The sequence below is a fragment of the Lactuca sativa genome, chromosome 2 (genome assembly GCF_002870075.4).
Source record: "Lactuca sativa cultivar Salinas chromosome 2, Lsat_Salinas_v11, whole genome shotgun sequence".
In the NCBI taxonomy this organism is placed as follows: Eukaryota; Viridiplantae; Streptophyta; class Magnoliopsida; order Asterales; family Asteraceae; genus Lactuca; species Lactuca sativa.
In genome coordinates, this window is record NC_056624.2 from 212,974,725 (window position 1) to 212,996,459 (window position 21,735).

A 21,735-nucleotide genomic window follows, 5' to 3' on the forward strand; every position below is an offset into this window, starting at 1 on the left:
TCGGCGGCCGCCTTGCAGCTAAGCGCATCGGCCACCACATTGGCCTTCCCCGGGTGGTAGAGGATCTCGCAATCATAATCCTTTACCACGTCCAACCACCGACGCTGCCTCATATTTAGATTCGGCTGATCCATGAGGTACCTCAAACTCTTGTGGTTTGTGTAGATGGTACACCGAACCCCGTAGAGGTAATGCCGCCAAATCTTGAGGGCAAAAATCACCGCCCCCAACTCCAAATCATGCGTCGGGTAGTTCGCCTCATGAGGCTTGAGCTGCCTCGAAGCGTAGGCAATGACATGCCCCCTCTACATCAGTACCGCGCCCAACCCAGAAATGGAAGCGTCGCAGTATACCACAAAATCCTCCACGCCCTCTAGCAGGGCTAAGATCGGCGCCTCGCACAGTCTCTGTCTCAGCGTCTTAAACGCAGCCTGCTGCTCAGGTCCCCACCGAAAGACCACGGCTTTCTTCGTCAGCCGCGTCAAGGGTACGGCTATCTTGGAGAAATCCTGAATAAATCTCCGATAGTAGCCTGCTAATCCCAGGAAACTCCGAATCTCAGATGGAGACTTCGGAACCTCCCATCTCATCACGGCCTCGACCTTGGCCGGATCGACCAGGATTCAGTTCTGGTTGACAAGGTGTCCAAGAAATTGCACCTCGCACAACCAAAACTCACACTTGGAGAACTTGGCATACAAGCTCTCCCTTCTCAAGGTCTCCAACACCTCTCTCAGATGCTCCTCATTTTCCTCCCGAGTCTTGGAATAAACCAAGATGTCATCGATAAAGACTATCACAGACCGATCCAGCATCGGTCTGCATACGCGGTTCATGAGGTCCATGAACGCGGCAGGAGCATTGGTGAGCCCAAACGGCATCACCACAAACTCATAATGGCCATAGCGCGTCCGAAACGCGGTCTTCTGCATATCCTCCTCCCTGACCCTCATCTGATGATAACCCGAACGCAAATCAATCTTGGAGAACCAAGATGCTCCCTGAAGCTGGTCAAAGAGGTCATCAATCCCCGGGAGCGGGTAACGGTTCTTCATCGTTACCTTGTTCAGCTCCCGATAATCTATACACATCCGATGCGACCCGTCCTTTTTCTTCACGAACAAAATCGGGGCTCCCCAGGGTGAACTACTCGGTCGAATGAATCCCTTGTCTAGCAGCTCCTGCAGCTGCGTAGACAACTCCTGCATCTCGGGAGGAGCCAACCGATACGGCGCCTTGGCTATCGGAGCCGCACCAGGAACAAGGTCAATCCTGAACTCCACCTGTCGCTCCGGAGGTATCCCAGAAAGCTCCTCCGGGAAAACATCTGCAAAGTCTCGAACCACCGGAACCTCGCTCACTGTTGCCTTACCCGCCTCCCGGGTATCCATCACATACGCGACATATCCTGCGCATCCCTGCTGAAGGTAGCGCCTCGCCCTCGCTGCTGAACATATTGCGGGTCCATCCTGCGGCCTCTCGCCATGAATTACTAACTCTCCCCCACCTGGGGTCCTGACCCGCACTAGCTGTTGCGCGCAATCTATAACCGCCCCATTAGGGCTCAGCCAATCCATGCCTATAATCACCTTGTTCCCACGCAACGGAATGGGAACCAAACCTACCAAGTAGCGCTCCTCAAACAAACGCAGCATGCAATCTCGAAATACCATCGATGCTCGCACCGATCGATCATCAGCAATCTCCACCTCCAAAGGGCAATCTAACTCGCCTTATGACTCATGAAACTTCTTGCTAAGCGCAAGGGAAACGAATGATCGAGACGCACCCGAGTCGAACAACACCTGAACTGGAAGGCCGTTCACATTGAACGATCCCGTCACCACATCGGGTGCGGCGCGTGCCTCCTCGGTAGTCAGCTGAAATGCTCGGCTCCTCACCACTGGAGGATCTGCCTTGCCCTGCCGGCCATCCGTGATCCGCAGGGTCACTGGAGCTGGCGCCTTTACCGGCGCTGAAACTGTCAACTGGGGGCAATTGGCCTTCTTGTGGCCCCTCTGGTTGCAGTGGAAACACAGCAACTCTGATGTCTAAATAACTGCTGCCGGAGCAGTGCAATCCCTGCTGATGTGCCTAGTCTTGCCGCACTTGTAGCAGCCTGATGATCCCATCCTGCACGCCCCCTCGTGCGGCCTGCCGCATTTCCTGCAGCGGCTCGGTCCTGACTAGCCTTTCGGCCTACCATCTGATCCCTTGGGCTTCAGCCCCGAAGCCCCTCCTATCTGACCCTCCTCTGATTTCCGTTTCTGGATGCGCTCCAAATCTATCTCCCTCTCCCTTGCCCTGGCAATCATAGAGTCCAAGGTAGGGCAAGCCGAAAAGCTAACATGCTCCCGGATGTCAGCTCGTAGCATATCATGATAACGAGTCCTCCTCATGTCCTCGTCACCAGCATACTGGGGCACCAACAAAGCCCTTTCCCGGAACTTGGCGGTGATCTCCGCCACAGTCTCTGTCGTCTGTCTCATGTCTAGAAACTCCTTGGCCAGCTGCTGAAGCTCGACAGCCGGCGCAAACTCTGCCCTAAACCTGGTCACAAAGTCCGACCAGGTCATAGCCTCGATAGCTGAGGCTCCCAACGAGTCACCCACTGACTCCCACCAATCCCGGGCTCGGTCCCGTAAACACCCTGCTGCATATCTCACATTCGACCCCTCGGGGCAGAAGCTAGTCAACTGTGCAGACTCGATGTCTACAATCCATCGCCTGGCAGCAATGGGGTCCTTCACCCCATGGAAGTCCGGCGCACCACTGCCCCTGAAGTCCTTGAAGGACAGTATGCGAGATCCCGACTGGCTAGATGACATATCACTCCGGAATGCCCGAAGGCGATCCTCCATCAACTCCATGATCCCTTCCTTGATCGACCCAAAGAGGATGGGGGTCGACTCAAGGATGCCTCTGGTGATCTCTGACGCGATGAACTCGCGTAGTCCCTCATCAACCGGCTCGGAACCTGATCCCGAACCTGACCCCTCTCCTAAACCGCCATCTACCGGCCTCGATCGAAGTACCACCAATCTGTAATACATCACAACAAACATTAGAAATATTTATACTTCCTGAGGGATCACTGCTACTTACAAGTTCCCTGATCTTATCTTGGCCTTCCTTGGTTCGGGTACGGATCCTCTGCTTTCAGTAGTACGGGCCCATACTACCTTCCACATCTATCCGTACCTTCTTCAAGGAATGCCTCGACTCCACCAGATCCTTTTCACTACTGTCGATCACTGCTATACTCATCCTAGGCTCGCCCTAGGGAAATCTCTGATTCCACTCTATCCAGTCCTCAGTTATTGCAGGCCTCCTTGTAATGCCAATTAGCCATTACCCGAATACCATCACATGTGACGAGGATCAGATAATCCTTCGAGTACCCGACTCGTCCCTACAACGGTTGGACTCAAACAAGAGCTGCGCAATAGGATCAAACCCGACACTCTAAGATTATTCAACCCTGCACACATGTGACGTGATGCATTCGCCTAATGGCTAACTCCCACTAACCAGAGTTCCGCATAGCACGAAGCAAGCAGTATTCAGACAAGGGTAACAACCTCAATCAACTCTTTCTGCTTACAGGAACTGAGCTAGCATAAAGTGCTAAACTCATACTATCAGGCATAACCTAATCAGGCTATCCTACTTACTGTCTACTCAATATCTAGCATGCAATTCTCATACAACTGAAACACATAAAGCAGGCACATAAGGCATCACTCCTAGACCCGTAGTCCTATTCTAGCATGCTGTTCTACAAAAGTTGATAAACATAACATAAACTTGTATGGGTACTTTGGGGAATACTTACTTGAGCTCGGCCGGTCGCGCACATCACACACTTGAAACTCTTTTCTCAATTTTTAGAAAACATTTTCTTTTAGAAAATCTTTTAATCCCTCGATTTGAGTTCAGACACTCCCGAAGGTGTGTCCGAATCCCTCAAACCAGGGCTCTGATACCAACTTGTAACGACCCAATTTTCACGACCAAAAATTTTGTTTTAAAACATTACTTTAGAAAATATTAATAACTAAAAACATTGTTGATCAAACCATAGCACAACGTGAACCATGTCTAAAAGCCAAATCATACAACCAATCAAAATATCAGGGTACAAATCCCAGTGAAGCTCGTAAATGCGGAAACCAGAGAGTGTGTGTGTGACATGCTGCTACCGCGCCGGCTCCTTTCCCCTAGCTGAGGAGGTACCTGAAACCAAAACTGAAAACCGTAAGCACAAAGCTTAGTGAGTTCCCCCATCGTACCACATACCATACAAACACATAACATACATACTGTCAGGCCATTCTGGGGTGCCTGACTACCCGGTACGGCCATTTTGGGGTGTCGTCCTACCCGTGTCAAGCCATTCTGGGGTGCTGACTACCCGTGTCAAGCCATTCTGGGGTGCTGACTACCCATCGGTCCTAACAACCGATCCTCGGGGACTAGTCCCCTCTTACTACCTTTATCGCATATAACATAACAAGCCAGCATGCAAACATATCATCACGTACTGTCAGACATATCTGGGGTGTCTGACCTACCCTTCGGTCATAACAACCGAACTCTACAACTATCACATATACATATCATGCCAGCATATAACATATCAGGTAATAGCAAACCTAGATGATATCACAAAGACAATCATCTAACATACAACTCCTACCGGTGGGCCGGCATTGTGGCCGTAGACCCACCGCTACTGGAAGGTAACTCACCTCGAAGTAGCTGCTGATCTGATCGGGAACTGACTGTCTACTGCTGCTGCTGCTGCTCCGGAAATCCTCCGGCTGTAATTCCCACAACATACCTAATCAAACACTGCTAACTGTCCTTTGGGTAAAATGACCATTTTACCCCCGATCATGCCCTAAGTCACAGACAGAGTCAACTTTCAGTTGACCCGACTCGCCGAGTCCCTACCCAAACGATTGTCCTGGATCCCGTTTCTACTTGTCGAGTTAGGCGACGACTCGACGAGTTCTCCTTCTAAACTGATATTCAAGTCCTTCATCCTACTCGCCGAGTTGTATGAACAACTCGTCGAGTTCATCTTCATCTGATGAACACTTATGCTAAGACTCGCCGAGTTGTATGAACAACTCGCCGAGTCTGTTCTTGGTCTAAGGAGATTTGCTTTGAACTCGCCGAGTAAGGGCATTGACTCGCCGAGTACCTCCAAAGATGAGTTCAGCTTCCGATTCACTGAGTCACACCCCATGACTCACTGCTCACTCGACACGAAAAGGGGACAAACTCGGAGACTCGCGAACAGACTCGCTGAGTCGTTGCCATGCATCCACTAAATACACGGATTTGCTTGATTCCAGTCCATGCCATTCACAGATCTGGACTTCTAGGACACGAATCACACGTAAAGTTTCCAACTTTACGTGTAGATATTCACCAATATGGATTTTAGGGCTCAAAATGCCTCAAAATGGTAGATCTAGAGTGGACAAGCAACATGGGGTCATAAAGCTAACAGATCTGAGCTCCTGGAGCTCAATCTTGCCTAGATCTAGAGACCAATCGACTTATTGCAAACCCTCAAGCATGCACAATCTTGGAAATGGCTCAAAAAGGACTTTAATGGAGCTATAAGGGACAATAAGCTTAAAAAACAGAGGGGAAACGAGCTATACCTTAGGGGAAACGTTGGAATGACACAGAGATGCTTGGCCTCCTTCTCCTCTTCTTGATTCCCTCTTCTTTTCCTTTAAAGAAACTTCAAGAACACCACAAAACACTTCAAACTCACAAGGAAGCAAGGCTAGAGAGAGATACAGGGCTCTGAGGGTGAATGGGGGCGAGGTTGGGGCGGATAAGTCGTTTAAATAGGGTGCAAACCCTTGAAACTTAGGGTTTCATACAACAGGTGTGACTCGCCGAGTCCAGGATATGGACTCGCCGAGTCACCAACTTAAACGTGTCCCGGGTCCCGCATCCACTCGGCGAGTCGGACCTATGACTCGCCGAGTCCAAGGCTAAAAGAAGGGAAATACTCAAATAAGATTTACGTACCAGGAACCGGGTGCTACAACTCATTTTACTTGTATCACAGGTGACGAGGTGAATTTACATTACACTGAGAGATTAAGGAGATATAGATCACTAGTGTAAATGAATGGAAGTTCTATTTATGCTTATATTTTTGTATTGACGATGACATCCCAAATGTTTTAAAATGAATAAAAATATATTTCTTCGGAAATGCTTTGGTAATGAAATTATCATGTTTTTCTGGGAACAAATTCCGCAACATTTTTATTTAAAGAGATACTCTGATTTTTATAAAGTATAAACAAAATAGGTCTTTTCTGGCCGTGAAAATGGGGATGTCACAAGTATTGCTTCAGTAGTGCTATTAGTTGTTCCTTGGTCTTGTCTGATAAGTGAGCACCAATGCGTACTGGTTGTTCTGGATATTCCATGTTTATCTGGTGCTACTCGGTGGAACATCCCTCCTTGGACTTCTTTGGTGCTCGCATAAGCTTTGGAGTAACTATGATCTGGTGGCAATGTTGTGTCCTGGTATTTGTGGCATGGACCGTCGCCGATCCCTGGTGTGTGCTAAATTTAACGATGTTGTGGATCGTCGACGGTACGAGGTGTAGTAAGGAGATTGTCGATCGTCCAAGTAGAATGTTGTGTTCTGTTGGCTACTGGATCACATAGAATTCGACTGTTCTTGTGATTTGGTCCCTTGCGTCGTGACTGACCAACTTAAAGGGCAGCCGAATAGTGCCTAATGGCCACAAGCTATGTCCGGTGAATCCTACCAATGGTCCACCGGTTAGGGGCTGTAGCACCTCCTTCCACGTATCTGGTAGTTGCCAGAAACAATGCTCATAAAGTATATCAGAGCAACTACCATTGTCAATGTATATTCGATGGACTTTCGTGTTATAGAAGGATCCAGATATAAGGAGTGGGTCTCGCGGATCCCAGTTCGATGGTCTGGTATCGCTGCTCGAGAAACTAATGTTAAGTAGGTTTCTTGAGAGTGCCTCTATCTCGTCTTCTGCGTAGTGAGGTGTATTTATCTTACAAGAGTTAGAGATGGTGAGCACCTTTGTGTCGTCATATAGATTTGTCTACAACAGACCGAGATGCGATATCACCGTTTGAGGCAGTGAAACATCCGACGACAGTTCCAGAAACTGCTCTGGAGTACTGGCTCTACTTTTTTTGTCGTAATCGGCGGGACATGTTCTATTAGCACATGGATTGGGACACGTGTTCTACACTCGCGATGATGGTGGTTGTTTAACGTCATCGGTATTTTAAACAGATCTTCTATTGCGTCCAAGAGGTTGTTGGATTTAGATCCCCCTTTTGCAGAGAACCAGCATCGTTTATTTGTTGTATCACTCTGAGGATACGTCCGGATGGCGCCAAATGTTATGATATGCTCTATAGGGGTTTGGATGTTGGATGATGGATTTGTCCTGGAAGCTTTCCTGAGAACACAACACAGAAAAATCGTTAAAGGACGTCCGGGTGTTCTCACGGGACGTCACTCCGACAATCAAGTTAGTTTTCTAACAAAGGTAATTTTAGGGTAATATTCGTGAGAGAGAAGATGGATCCCTCCTTTGAGGCGGAAGGGATCCTTTTATACCTGTTACTAACAGATAGTGGGGACCTCGTCCAATGGGTGTGAGACATGGTCTCCTCTGACTGGGAGGTTCACGCTCATGTTAACTAACTGCCTGGTGACGTCAGTTATGGGCGTCACCTAAGCTTCTTGTCACGTCCTCATTGGTCGTGATTGAATGAGAAAATCACGGGTAATACTCTTTCCTTGTGGAGGAAAGTGAACTGCCACCCCGATACTGGCTCACTTAGGCTAAGACCGGGTCTTGGCCAAGGTTTTGGCATGATAACGTCTCTATTATGTTTTTCGTTAAATTTAACGTGGCCGTTCATAGTAACATTAACAATATATCTCCTTTTTAATATATTAACTAGAGGGAATGCCCTCGCTTCGCTACCGATCGGGGAAAGTCAGGGATTAAAGATGTGAGATTATGGGGGATGCCAACAATTTAGGTCATATTAGATACTTGATTTTGCAAAACATATTGATTCAGCATCCTAAATAGAAAATGAAAAGAAATTGGTTTCCTCAAATTACAAATTTAAACCAAAACTAAAATTTCCTTCAATGTGTTTTTCCGCCAGTTTCCTTACCAATGTTCTTCTTCCATATCTGCTTTCTTTCTTCATGGCCATATGTTTCCATGTTTCTTGCTACATTGCCACTGTTAATAACCCAATTCTCCTTATTTAATTCCATTAACTGATAATAATTCTTGTACTTTCAAATAAAAAATGATTATTAGATAAACTATGACAAAGTGAGGAATTGACAATGACATCATGTAAAAAATAGTGAAATTACAAGTTATATAATTTTATTAGTTTGGTGCATCATGTAAAAATATGAGAAATCGAAAAGTCGAAAACAACCTTAGTATTATAAAGTCGTGGAAATGGGACAAAAGAATATGACTAAAATTGAAATTAGTACATTTACAACCTAAATATGGGAAATGTACGAAATGGCAATGTACTTCGGTTTTTGGTTAAGAAATCAAAATAAAATAAAAAAAGAAAATATATATATATATATATATATATATATATATATATATATATATATATATATATATGTATAAATTGAAAGTACATTGATAATTGGTGCATTTACCACCTAAATATGAAGAAAGGCAAAAAAAATAGCAATGTATTATGATTTCGATAAAAAAATCAAATAAATTACAAAAAACAAAAACAAAATTCTGTCAATTCAAAGTACATGGTTATTTAGTGCATTTACCACCTAAATATGGAAAATGCACCAAATGGAAATGTAATTTGTTTTTTCGGTAAAGAAATCAAAAGAGAATGAAAAAAAACAGAAACAAAAAGGTATAACGTAAAAGTACATTGTTATTTATTATATTTACCACCTAAATATGAAAAAATGAAACAAATAGCAATGTACTTTGGGTTTTGGTAAAAAATCAAACAAATTGCAAAAAACTAAAACAAAAAGATTTAAATTCAAATTACATTGCAATTTAGTGCATTTAACACCTAAATATGAAAATTGCAACAAATAGCAATGTGCTTTGGTTTTTGGTAAAAAAAACAAATAAATTGATAAAAACAAAAACAAAAGGTGTAAAATCAAAGTAAATTGCTATTTAGTGTTGGTTTTTGGTAAAAAATCAAAACAAATGGCAAAAAAAACATAAAAAGGTGTAAATTCAAAGTACATTGCTATTTATTGCATTTACAACCTAAATATAGAAAATGTACCAAATGGCAATGTACTTAGGTTTTTGGCAAAGAAATTAAAAAAATAGGTATAAATTCAAAGTATATTGTTATTTTGGTCATTTAACTCCTAAAAATTGAAAATGCACCTAGACAATGTAGCTTGGTTTTTGAAAAAAAAAAATCAAAAGAAAATGAAAAAAACAGGAAAAAAACATTTAAATTCAAAGTACGTTGCTATTTACTATATTTACCACATAAATATGGAAAATGCACCAAATGGCAATGTACTTTGGTTTTTGATAAAAAAAAATCAAAATAAATTTGCAAAAACCAGGAAAGTACATTCTTATTTAGTGCATTTACCAGCTAAATATGAAAAAATCCAACAAATAGCAATGTATTTTGCTTTTTGGTAAAAAAAAAATGAAACAAATTGCAATCTTTATTAAAAAAAAGTATGTTAGTGTCCCGTGTATGATAATAAAAAATAATTTGTTTATGCATAATCAATTCATGAACCACATCACCTCAACTCTAACCCCGCACCCTCAAAATATTAAAAACTATCTAAGAATGTGAAAATTAACACAAAAAGAATCGTTAGTGTGTGTACGTGTGTGAATTGACACAAAAAAGAACGTGAAAATGTACCACAACTCTAACCCAGGCTTAAAAGGATCGTTTTTAAAAGTACAACTATAGTTTTTTTTTTTTTGGAAAAATATTCCAAAGAATAGACAATGCATTAGTTGATTGAATGTGAATAAACTGAAAATTATTTTATTAGATGTTTGTTTTCATCTATTAATTGTTTTTGTATTTCTTAGATGATTCTTATCAATCATTGGATCCATTGTGCCAAAAAGAATCCTTTCCAACTCCAACTATATTAAGTATATAATTATAAATTTTAAAATATTACTGATAAAAATATAGTGCTAATATAGATATTTAACTCTTTTTAGTTATTTACGTTTAATTGAATACGCTTTTTTTCACTCGAATCATACCCTACAAAAGTTAAAAACTTAGACCCAACCCATTTTATAAATAATTTATTATATTACTATACGATAATTAAACCAGGTTGATGCCTTTCGAAATTGTATGTTGGTGGGATTGTGATAAAAGCTTCACGAACGCATTCCTTGGAAAACACTTCCGGCTTTCATTTCCATATGTAATTGATCTTTCTCTCTAAGCCAATCGAAGCTTCTTTTTGAGATAAAATCACGTGCTTCATCATAAGATATATCATCGATCGATAATTAAAGTCGCCTAAGGCTATTCGGAGTGGGCATACAAACCCACGACAGCTTCTACAAAGTTCCATTCTAGAAGATCATTACATATTTTACATGACAGGATTGAAAAAGAAAATTATAGGAGTATTTAAATGAAAAAGATTTTATGATTATGAAGATCATTACATATTTTACATACCTTTATAAATGGATTTTATCTTTTATAAAGTGAATTCCCATTTGGTTATTTATTTGTAGTGAATTTCTGGACTATAACTTGAATTAATCTCTCGCACCTGCAGATGTAGGGGAATGCCTTGCTACTGCAACCAATATAGAAATTAACATGTCATCCAAAGCTGTTTCAGGGACAATCGTTTCCAATCAGCATAAATGTTGATTCAATTGGTATCCGAGTCGATCTTTGTCTTTGTATGTGGAAATACCATCGATTACAATTCTTTCTTGAATATAACCTTTTACAATGAGTGCGACATGAGTGGCACCATCTCCAACATCTATCACAACCAGTGTTTTGGCAAAATAGTTAATATAGAAAAATCATAAGTTCCCTAATTCACTATATCTTTTGGGAATTCTATGGAACAGGTGGTGTACATATCTAAAAAACAAAACAACCAACCTTCGATGTTGCGTACCCAACAGCTAGAGCAAGCACTCGTTGAATCACAATTCAAGTTGTTAACATGGAAAATAAAAATCAAAAGACGGAAAATCACACCAACAATTTTAAAGAAACCCTAATCTAGAAGAAATCAGGAAAGAAAACGTACTGTAGTGCAAGTGTGGTCTTCCGATGTCTATTTCATCTACTTTACACCTCTCTCTCTCACTCGATCTTTGTCTCTCGACTCGTCTGTCTATAAAAATGAAGTATCAAACCTGTCGCAAGAACGGAAGGAAGGCTTGAGGAATTTGAGTAGATAGATAGATGAGAGATAGGCGGGAAAGCATCAGACTATGTGACTGATCGGAATCGGAAGCGGAAGAAGGGAGAGGCGGTCTCAAAATGGAATAAAACACAAGTAGATGAGGCGGCGGTTATATCGAGGGTGTAGCCCTTCCATATATTTGAAAGAAAACCATTGCCATTGAAATGTTTCTTGTATTCATGTACAAATAAAAGACATTGAAATGCAATTGTGATTTCGTATATCATATGGGCGCTTGACACTACAATAATTCATAGTTAAAACTTAAATTGTGTAATAAAACCTCTAATCCTGGAGATCTAAGTCACTCTATATTTTTCTGTTAAAAACTTTAGTATAAATCTCTTAATTTTACAAAATCACGATAGTATAAATAAACTACAATAAATTTTAAAAAATATATATTGAAGATTCTAAATTAAAATCCTAATCAAACTAATGATAGTTTGATTTTTTTTTAACAACTAACACACATTCTAATAAACTACTTCTAAACTATAGTTTGATATCATCTAAATCATTTCCAATTGTACTTTCTCTAAATGTTTGAATCAATCGATTTCCCTTTTGATTTGAACAAAAAGAATCAGACTGAAGCTTCACCGTCAACTATCTCGGATTTTGAAATCTCATTGTGATTCTTTTCTTGGGTCGGATTCAAGTCAACAATTCCTAGCTCGTCATTTCTTGAATCGGACAAAGTCGAGTCCTTACTTTTACCCCATATGATTAGGTATAATCCGAGAACAATAATTAATGCTCCAGCAACCCTGAAAAGAGTTATTCGAAATACAAAATGATATATGCGGTCATGTAAAGTGAGCATTACAAGTTTTTTCCAATCACGTAGAGGTCATTTATGTCTTTGGGATAGTGAGTGATGTCTCACTTGGGTCCAACTTTTATGATAGGATAAAAAAACATATTTTTGTTTTAATCACCTTAATGCATACCAAACATAAAAGATACTATGTCATGAGTTACAAAACTTACCTTCCCAAGTCCAATTGTTCACCTAGAGTAAACGAGCTCACAATCACAACGATCACCATCCCAAGGGGATTGAAGGCTGTTACAAAAAAAGGTCCCTTCTTCTTCATCACTAGACCCGAAATATAGTAGCTCGCCCCTGACCGAACTATTCCCTATATCGAACCCCAAAACAAAAGAAGTTAAGGGAAAAATAAAATAGAAAACATATGAGAAATTAAGGTAATTAATCGATTTGTTTTCTTACACTATATAGTGTCGCGAATAGTTTTGTGTCCCAATTTATAGACCAAATGCCTTTTTTGCCCTTCTCAATAACAAGAGTCATCACAGTTCCTTGCAAAGCACCCATCATACAGATGAGGGTTGTTAGAGACAACTGAGCAGGATATTTCTTCAATGTCACAGCCTGAAAAAAAAAAAGCGAACCATTTAAGACAAAAAATTGAGTCTTAAATCCTTGTATGTAGCACAACAACAAAAATAGTCTTTAGTCTTATTTACCTGAAGAATGTAAAATCCAGCCCAAAAAACACAGCCGGCGGTTATCATTAGCGCACCCTTGAGATGGTGGTCTGAAGAGGGTGTAGTGGGTGGTAGAGGGTGGTGGTAGTGGTGCACTCTGGTGACCTTGGTCCATGGCAATGGGATGGGTGGTCCATTAACAAAGGTCATGACCATGGCTCCACCTACTGTCACAAGGGTCCCTATGATCTTTCCTTGGCTATGCAATCTTCTTATGTTCACCTTCTCAAGCCTACGTACAATTAAAAATTAACATGTCTTTATAAAACTAGTTAGTTTTGTTTCATTGTTTGTACATTACGAAAGTCATATTGTACGTACCTGAATATCCATGCCATGAAGAATGTCAAAGCAGGGAGAATGTTGCACATTGCTATGGCAAATGTCGCAGTGGTATACTTCATTCCAGTATAATACAATATTTGGTCCATAACAGGCCTAAATTCCACAAACTTTTTGTAATTAGATAATTCAATTAAAATGTAATATTAATGTGGTTTTAATGAGGCCTTGATGAATGCGTACTCTAATTGTGCAAGCAACATTATCTTCAAGAACACATACAACGTCATCTGAGGTCGCAATTTCCTGTAATTTTAAGAAAAATAAAATACAATATTTGAGACACATGCATTAATATTAGTCATGATTAAAAGTAAGTAAAAGTATTAAAGTACCTTTCAAAATAGAGAGCAAATGGGCCAAAAACGATGACTGCATAAATATTTCGATAAACAGAAAATGTGCATGGATTCAATCCCTTATTTAAAGCAGACTTCACTATGATTCCATTAAAAGCGTATCCCAATTGTAAAAAGAGCACCCCGAGATATGGCTTCCCTCCATCAGCAAAACGAGACCATCGATCCCTCCACATTAATTCCTTCATCTACCCTCGATCGATGTTTTAATTTGATATCTCTCTTGACTAGTTTATGCAAATTAAAAGTTTTATAATCGAATGAATGAATGATTTTTTGTTTTGTAGTGTCCTCCATTAAAGCATGCCTTAAGAAGCTTGAGAGATGCACTAGGTACTATGTGTTTGTGTCTCCAGCTTTTCTGTTACGAAACAAAGAAGTGAAGACAATTTCTTTTTCTTAACCCGACAATCAATAGATTAAGTTGTCTTTACTAGTATTTATGTTAAGTTTGTTACATGTCCTTTTCAGTTTATTCTTAAAAGGGATTTGGCAATGTTGTCTAAAATGTGATGAGTTTTTTTTTATAAAAAAAACAAGTTTCTTTCTATGTTGACACATGGTGGTATTATACAACACTACTACCTCTAAAAACATGTGCTTTTACGTATCTTTTCTCTCATGCAAGGCGACATAGCGTGTTAATTTAGCTTAACTATTTATGGCATGTGAACATATTGTGTGTGAATGGCCAAATCTTTTCTACAAAAGCTAAAATAAGGGACCAAAAAGTTTTTACCATTCTTGTATATATAGAAAACACGAAAAATTTGAAGGTTGCAATAAGCCATTATTTTGATTTTATATTTGACCAGATTCTAAATGTCTATAATCCATTTGACCACCCTCCAATGTGGATACATGCAATCAACATTTTATAGAGGTATGTTATGGAAGGTTCAATTGTTCAAGTCAAAGATCTTGAGGTTGAATTTATGTGAATGAATCAATATCTTATCATGATCCTTGGATTTTCTTTTTACTCATCTTTTTCAGAAATTGGCCTAAATGAACTCACTGTCTTGGCTATTTGGGTATGGTTTAGAAACTTTGGTTGTTTTGGGTTAATGCGATTACCATATAGGTTTGGTTGTTTTGTGTATGGCTTAATGTAATTAAGGTACAATTTAAATTATATATGTCCCAAAAATCTTACAATAAAAAAGATGTTTATATTCCATTTCCTTGTGTTTGTTTCAATTATATTTTAGGGAATGAAAGAATGCATAGAGAGTACATTGTTCAATAGTTCCCAAACTAAATGGTTATACAATCAAAGATGTTTACATTACTGGTTTCTGCAGTATGGACTTATGTAATTTATATATGGTTCATTGTGAAATGTTTCAAGATAAATTGCATAACCAATATTGCCAAATAGTGAAACAATCAACGATTCCCAATCTTTTTCATAAACAATATCAAAGTAAAGCAAACATAGAATACGTGAATAACCAATAAAAAATTGCATAACCAATACTTCCAAAGGTTCCCAAATTAACCATCAACATCAGTTTCCAAACAAGCTTACACATAAACTACTAGTTTCAAAATAAAGGATATAAATGTTTCAAGATACCAAACATTTCTTTGCAAACATAACTAGTTCCCGTTTCTCGTTCTTGGTCCCTTTCCCTTACCAACTACATGGTGCTTTGATTTTTCACTTGCTTTTTCACACCCTTTACAAGTTGTGGAGTTATTCGCTTGGTCACATTTGGCATACGTGACTGTTAGCGGGCACAACTCATCATTTTGGGAGCCTTATGCAAAAATCAAAATTAAGGCCCTATAAAAAGTTATTGTAAAATATTACTAAGTCATTCCTTTACCTCTAAGTTCAAAATTTCATATACAAAATTGATAACAAACATCTCCTAAACTCCTTATATAAGCATCATACTCATTAATAATAAATTTAAAGTGTTAATTACAAGCAACTTTTCAAAATAAGATAAGTAGTCAAGATATTACTATTTTCTAAATATTAACCATTTAGAATTTCTAAAAGTAAATTCATATATTACACTTTCATAATCAATATTTTCAATTGAAATCAAACCCAACACGTTTAGTTTCTCTCTTGAGGCATGAAAGATCATAAATAAGATTTTATAAGTTATAGTTTTGAAAAGATCCTTCTACTAATGTAATTTAATGAGAGCAATAAACAATATTGCGTATGGTAGATAAGAAGTTGTATAAGTGTTTATCATTTATAAGAAATTTAATATGAGTGAACTACTAATCTAGCAATTTTCCCTAATTACCTATCCAAAAATAGCCAAAAATAGCCCCCGGAAGAGTAGATGCCTAGAGCTGACTACGGTCAAAGGGGGGTAATCTACCATTTTAGGGAAGTGGGCTACTGTTTCCCGGCCCGTCTACTCTTTCGTGACCCATTGGCTCATAGTATATAATGTATAATTTTTTAGATGAAGTTACTTTTTGGTATTTTTTTCCTTTGTTTGCCTACTATTTTCTCTCAATGGAGCACCCGAAGAACAACGAGATGCGTCTATTTTTTATTGAAATTTTACCGTATTCTTCATTAAGAGTAGTTTTTGTACATGTGGATAACTTAAAAAAACAAAAAAAATATTAAATCGTAGGCTTCATACGAAACCTACGGTGTACAAGTCCACAATGCACAGGTTGTGCAGTGTGGACTTGTACATCGTAGGTTTTGTATGAACCCTACGGATTTTTTTTCTCGTTTTTTTAAATGTTGTAACTTGTAACCAATTATATATGTGTTATGATTACATGATTTTTTTTCAAAAAACTTAAAAAAAATTAACAAAACCGTAGGTTTTTTGGAAATCTACGGTGTCCAATCAATTAATGCATAGTTTGTGCATTAGGTTTTTTATCGTTTTTTTCAAAAAAAAAAGTTATAACCAATAAAAAAAACTACTCTACATTTTACAAACAATATTTTTTATTAAAATAATTCTCAAAAAAACTACCCACCATTTATTTTAAAAAAAATAAAAATTAAAAAATTAAAACCGTAGACTTTAACCCAGAACCGTAGGCTACGATTTGGGAAACCGTAGTTTGTCAAGAGAAAACCGTAGGTTTTAAAAGAACCTACGGTTTTAGATGTTCAAAATGAAAAAACAAAATTATACTTAACCCGAAACAGTAGACCATTTGTTGAAACAGTAGTCCACTCTAATTACCTACGGTTTTATGGGTTATTTTTGGACAATTGCTAACTTTTGGCTAAAAATGGTTAAGTAATTTCTTAATTAGGCTAGATTAGTAATCATCTCATTTAATATTGTGTTAGTTGTATTATGTTCAATTGGCATTTTTTGTAATGATTCCAGTTTTTTGAATAAATCATCACCAACAATGTCTGAGATATGCTATTTTGTAACCTCTTTTCATAATTTTTACAAGTGGATTTTATTTTTGCGATATTCAATGACTTCAATTTTTTTTTGTTGTGAACGATTGTTGAGGTGAATGTTCATGTACTATTTCAGATGACTCTACTTCACTCTTTTCAATTCTTCTTAAAAATTGTTATATTATTAATTTATAAGAAACATCAGATCAATTCCTAAATCAAGAGATATAACTCTAGCACAATTCAAAGCTTTTCAAAACCATGCTATTAGTGATCTTTGAAAAGTAAATAAGTACTCACACAATACCCATGTTGTTAGAAACTTCCTTTGTAGACTCTCCCTCAAAATTACCCTTTGATCGGTACCTTGGGTCTTCTTTCAAGCATAGGTCTAGCTAGGTTGATTAGTACCTCAAAACGTTGTCTAAATATCAATATCGTTAGTTTCATAGTTAGAAGTATAATAAGTTAACTTATAATCTTAAACATCTTCTTTTGTATCCAAAAGTTGCTTCAGTATCTATTTGCAATGACATAATACAACTCACGAATTAAGAATTCTCACAACAATAGTGTTTACTTGACATGAGTTAGCATTAATCATTTTATTATAAAAGCTTTTCACGAAAATCCCAACTAAAGTAACTATATCAACTAGTCATAATGGTTGATTATTAGATAAGGCATCAAAACTTATTTTCGATAGGAGGGAAGTGTTAGATTTAGTAACACACTAACCTTTTGGCCAAAATGTTTGACTTTTTATAGGATCAATGTTAAAGGTATACATATGCTACCATGTAGACTACCAATAGAAATGCACCTTGCGTTTTTCGAGAAACCACAGATCTCTTAATCATTGAAAGATAACGTTCCAAATTTTCAAACCAAATTTTCATTTTTAAAAAAAGGAAATCATGACATACAAACATAAAAGTAATATCTGAATCGTTTTGGTAAAACAAATCATAGTCAAAATCATAATGCAGAGTATCTCAAATCATAAAAAGTCGATGTGATGCAATCACATCATGTCCTTCTTTTTGCTACCAGAAGTATCTGAAACATTTAAGCTTAAATCCATAATCACAAAGCTTAGTAAGTACCCCCAATATACCACAAACCATATAGTAATCGACCTATCCCAACAAATATAAAATGGACCCAGCCCAACGGGTCCAACCCATCAAACAACAAGTGGGCCTAGCCCAACAACATACCATACAACACGAGTCACAAAGGCAACAAGCATATCAATGACACCTAGTGTCTTACAGTATAGTGAGAAGACCCACATGATTAAAGTTGAAGCACAAAGTATCACACAACATCAATTACATGCACCACCATAGGTCAAACATCTCTGAACATATGAAGCCACATCCCGCTTCATGCAGGGCCACCAATAATTGTGCTTCAAATCCCTGTACATTTTCTTCGCCCATGGATGAATCAAGAACTTACATTTATGAGCATGTTCCATCACAGTCTGTTAAGCCCCACCTGAACAAGAAGCCCAAATCCTTCCTTGAAGGGTCAATAAACCACAATTATCGAGATCAAAAGCTGAAACCCGATCAACTACCCTCTCATACTTTCGATAATTCAGATCCACTGACTTTTTATTTATTTCTCATTTTTTGGATCTGATTGGAACAATTGAGAAGTAGGAAGACTTTGGCGATTCATATCATAATAGGTAGAAAAGTCCAAAGAAGACTTTGACCCCATAAGCTAAACTGGGAATCTCGTACGAAACTGAGAATGTGATCATGACAACACATCGAAAGAAAGTGGCTCGTGGCTTTCATATCTTGGTAAATAAGAGATCGATCTCTCCTCCTTGATTGCTCCGGCCTATGCTCCTACGATCATCTCCACAACTAGAGTAACACCAGGAATCACGAAACATATTCCCTTAGTATGAGCACTAGTCACCATGCGACTTAAAGCATCGACCACCAAGTTAGCCATAACTGGATGGTACAAATCTCACAACCGTAGTCCTTCACTATATCGAGCCAACTATGTTGCCTCATATTCGGATTTGGATTATCCATCAAGTATCTCAGACTCTTATGGTCTGTCTAGATGGTATACCAAACCCATTACAAATAGTGATGCCAAACCTCGAGGGCAAAGACCACTACCCCTATCTCCATCATGAGTCAGATAGCTAGCCTCATTAGGATTCAACTAACTTGAAGTATACATAATAAATCGAGCTCGTTGCATAAGTACATCTCCCAACCATGTGATCAAAGCATCACAATAAACTACAAAATCCTCAACACCCTCGAGAAGTGTCAAAAATGTTAGTTAGGTGTCTAAGCCCATAACTATAATTGATATGTACTTAACTCGATAGTAGCATGGTCCTTTTGGGTTGCCTTCACCGAAGCAATTTAATAGGATGGATACTTGAGAAAGAGGTTATTTGTGATTTATTAATGTATTATATGAATAATATATTAATTGAGAAATCATATTATTTAATTGGTATTGATCAAGAAATAATTTGGAATTAATTTAGTGATTAAAAGAGATTGATTAAATTTACGGGGACTGATTAGGTAAATCAGTAATACTTATAGTTTGGGCTAATGATCCATGTTGATTAGGGATGGATTAAACCTATATGAGAGTCCATGAAGGTTTAGTCCAAAGGGCCCATCAAATGTGAAGAGTCATGGCAAATTAGGGTTTACATGTCAGAATAGGAATTCCACACTATAAAAGTAACCCCTAGCATCCTTAAAATCGGACATAAGAGTTCCAAGGTGAAACCCTAGTCTATTTGTTCTTCCTAACCTCTCTCTCGTAAGCCTCCTTTTGCTTTTGGTGTTTGTGACTCATTTGAGGTATCACAATTGAGGTACTAAGCTCTTGAAAGGCCAAGAACTACAAGCTACAACTAAGAGGTATTCATCTAACTAGTTTTTATGTTGTATATCTCCAATTGCATGCTAGCTAGGGTATATGCTTTGGATAAAATGAAATTGCATGTATAACTTGAGAAAACTTATATTGAAAACATTAGGGTTGTATGTGCACCATAAGATTGTTATAGTGCTCAAAACCCTTCAGCGGTATTAGAGCCTAGGGTGTTTTCTGTTATATTGATGCAATGGTATTGTTTTCAAAGCTGGAAAATTTTCATTTTTGCCTCTGACTACTGGAATCGACGAGTTCTATGAACGAACTCGACGAGTAGAGCCAATTCGACGAGTCCATTGCCTGGCTCGACGATTTGGATCATCTGTTGGCAGAATTTTCAAGTTTTTGGCCAGATTTGGATTAGGATCATTACCACAAACTGTTTTGACTCATAAAATTTGATTTTACTGATAAGGTAATGATTATCCATATCCAATTAAATGATTATTGCCAAATTTTAAGATAATTATCTGATTTTGTGAAAAACTAATTATTTGTAGAATTTGAATCATCTTACTATATGGAATTAAATTAGGTCAATTATGTGATATGGTTAATTATATGATTAATTTAATTGTTATCAAAATGAACCAAGAGTTTTGAAAAGTTTCAAATTTTGCCCTCAAGTTTTGGAATTTAAATTTTTTTTAAAAGGTTTTTATTTTGAAATATTTAAATTCTAAACCCTAGAGTTTTAAAAGTGTAATATTCAACCCTTATACTTTTATATATTAAAAGCTTAATACTTATATATATATATATATATATATATATATATAAGACAGTCAATCTTACCGTTAGTAGGCCTCATTCACGAAGCTGGTCTATACGGGGGGTATAAGGAAAATTCCTATAAAATGGCGATTGAATGGGTGTCCGCTCTCACTCACTTCTTCCTTGACTAGTGGAGGGTCGTTAGCCGAACGGATAGGATAGGAAATTAATTCTCATTAAAAAGTATAATGATAATTATAAAAGTAACTAAATGTTTTTCTAAATTCCTAATCTTAGTTACTTTAAGAAAAAATGTGAAAATTGTGTTATTCCATGAAATTGCACTGTACACCTTGCCAAGTTGTTAATGGAGTGTGTGTGGTTAACCGACACACTAATATGGACAAAAAAGGGTGAAAAAGGGTAGCTCGAGAATTGTCATATATCAATGGAGCGTGTGTGGTTAATCGGCACATTGATTAGGTGGTAAATGACTCAAGAGTGTCAAGCAAATTTGCATGGTTATTCACACCTTGTTTGTGATCCTTGGTATCTCAGTCACAAATTGAAGGGCATAATCAAGTTTAAACATGCCATTGAAAAGTTCAATGAATCTCAAAGGACTAGGAATTTCATAAAACTTAATTCTTTAAAATTTTAGTTTTGGGTGGAGAAATTGGTAAATCGTCATTTACCTACCTTCAAATATTTTGCAATTGGATTACAAAATCCCTCTTCCGAATTATGAAATATTGTGTTGGGTCCTAGCCTTAATATTTTGAAATTGGATTACGACATCCCTCTTTTGATTGCAAAATGTGACGCCCTGATCTTGACATTTCTCGCCTCCTCTAAGTCATCCGGGAGAACGCCATGGCGTAAATAATCAACGTATGGTTTAGTCCATTCTGGTGTAGTCGATACTGTATTAAACCGTTGGTTATCGATACTTCTCTCCGTGAGCACTTCAACTAGAACTTTCTGTGTTA

The 21,735-nt window shown here is 38.3% G+C and overlaps 1 protein-coding gene and 1 long non-coding RNA gene across 3 annotated transcripts; both read right to left on the reverse strand.

The window, feature by feature from the left end:
- Positions 1-10,336: 10,336 nt before the first annotated feature.
- On the reverse strand, positions 10,337-11,821 carry LOC111912254 (uncharacterized). 2 transcript variants are annotated; one of them, XR_006188551.2, is made up of 3 exons: positions 11,212-11,748; positions 10,768-11,086; positions 10,337-10,643 (listed from the first exon to the last, which is right to left on the reverse strand). It is a non-coding gene; the product is annotated as an uncharacterized LOC111912254 (long non-coding RNA). The 2 variants fall into 2 exon arrangements; XR_002857122.2 differs by lacking the exon at positions 10,337-10,643 and having other exon boundaries at positions 10,716-11,086; positions 11,212-11,821.
- Positions 11,822-12,091: 270 nt separating this feature from the next.
- Positions 12,092-13,913, reverse strand: LOC111912192 (WAT1-related protein At2g39510). Its single transcript, XM_023907919.3, has 7 exons — positions 13,714-13,913; positions 13,562-13,624; positions 13,358-13,474; positions 13,016-13,268; positions 12,759-12,920; positions 12,515-12,666; positions 12,092-12,291 (listed from the first exon to the last, which is right to left on the reverse strand). Exons 1-7 carry the CDS (start codon positions 13,911-13,913, stop codon positions 12,108-12,110), a joined length of 1,131 nt encoding a protein of 376 aa, XP_023763687.2. The 3' UTR covers positions 12,092-12,107.
- Between the last annotated feature and the right edge of the window lie 7,822 nt (positions 13,914-21,735).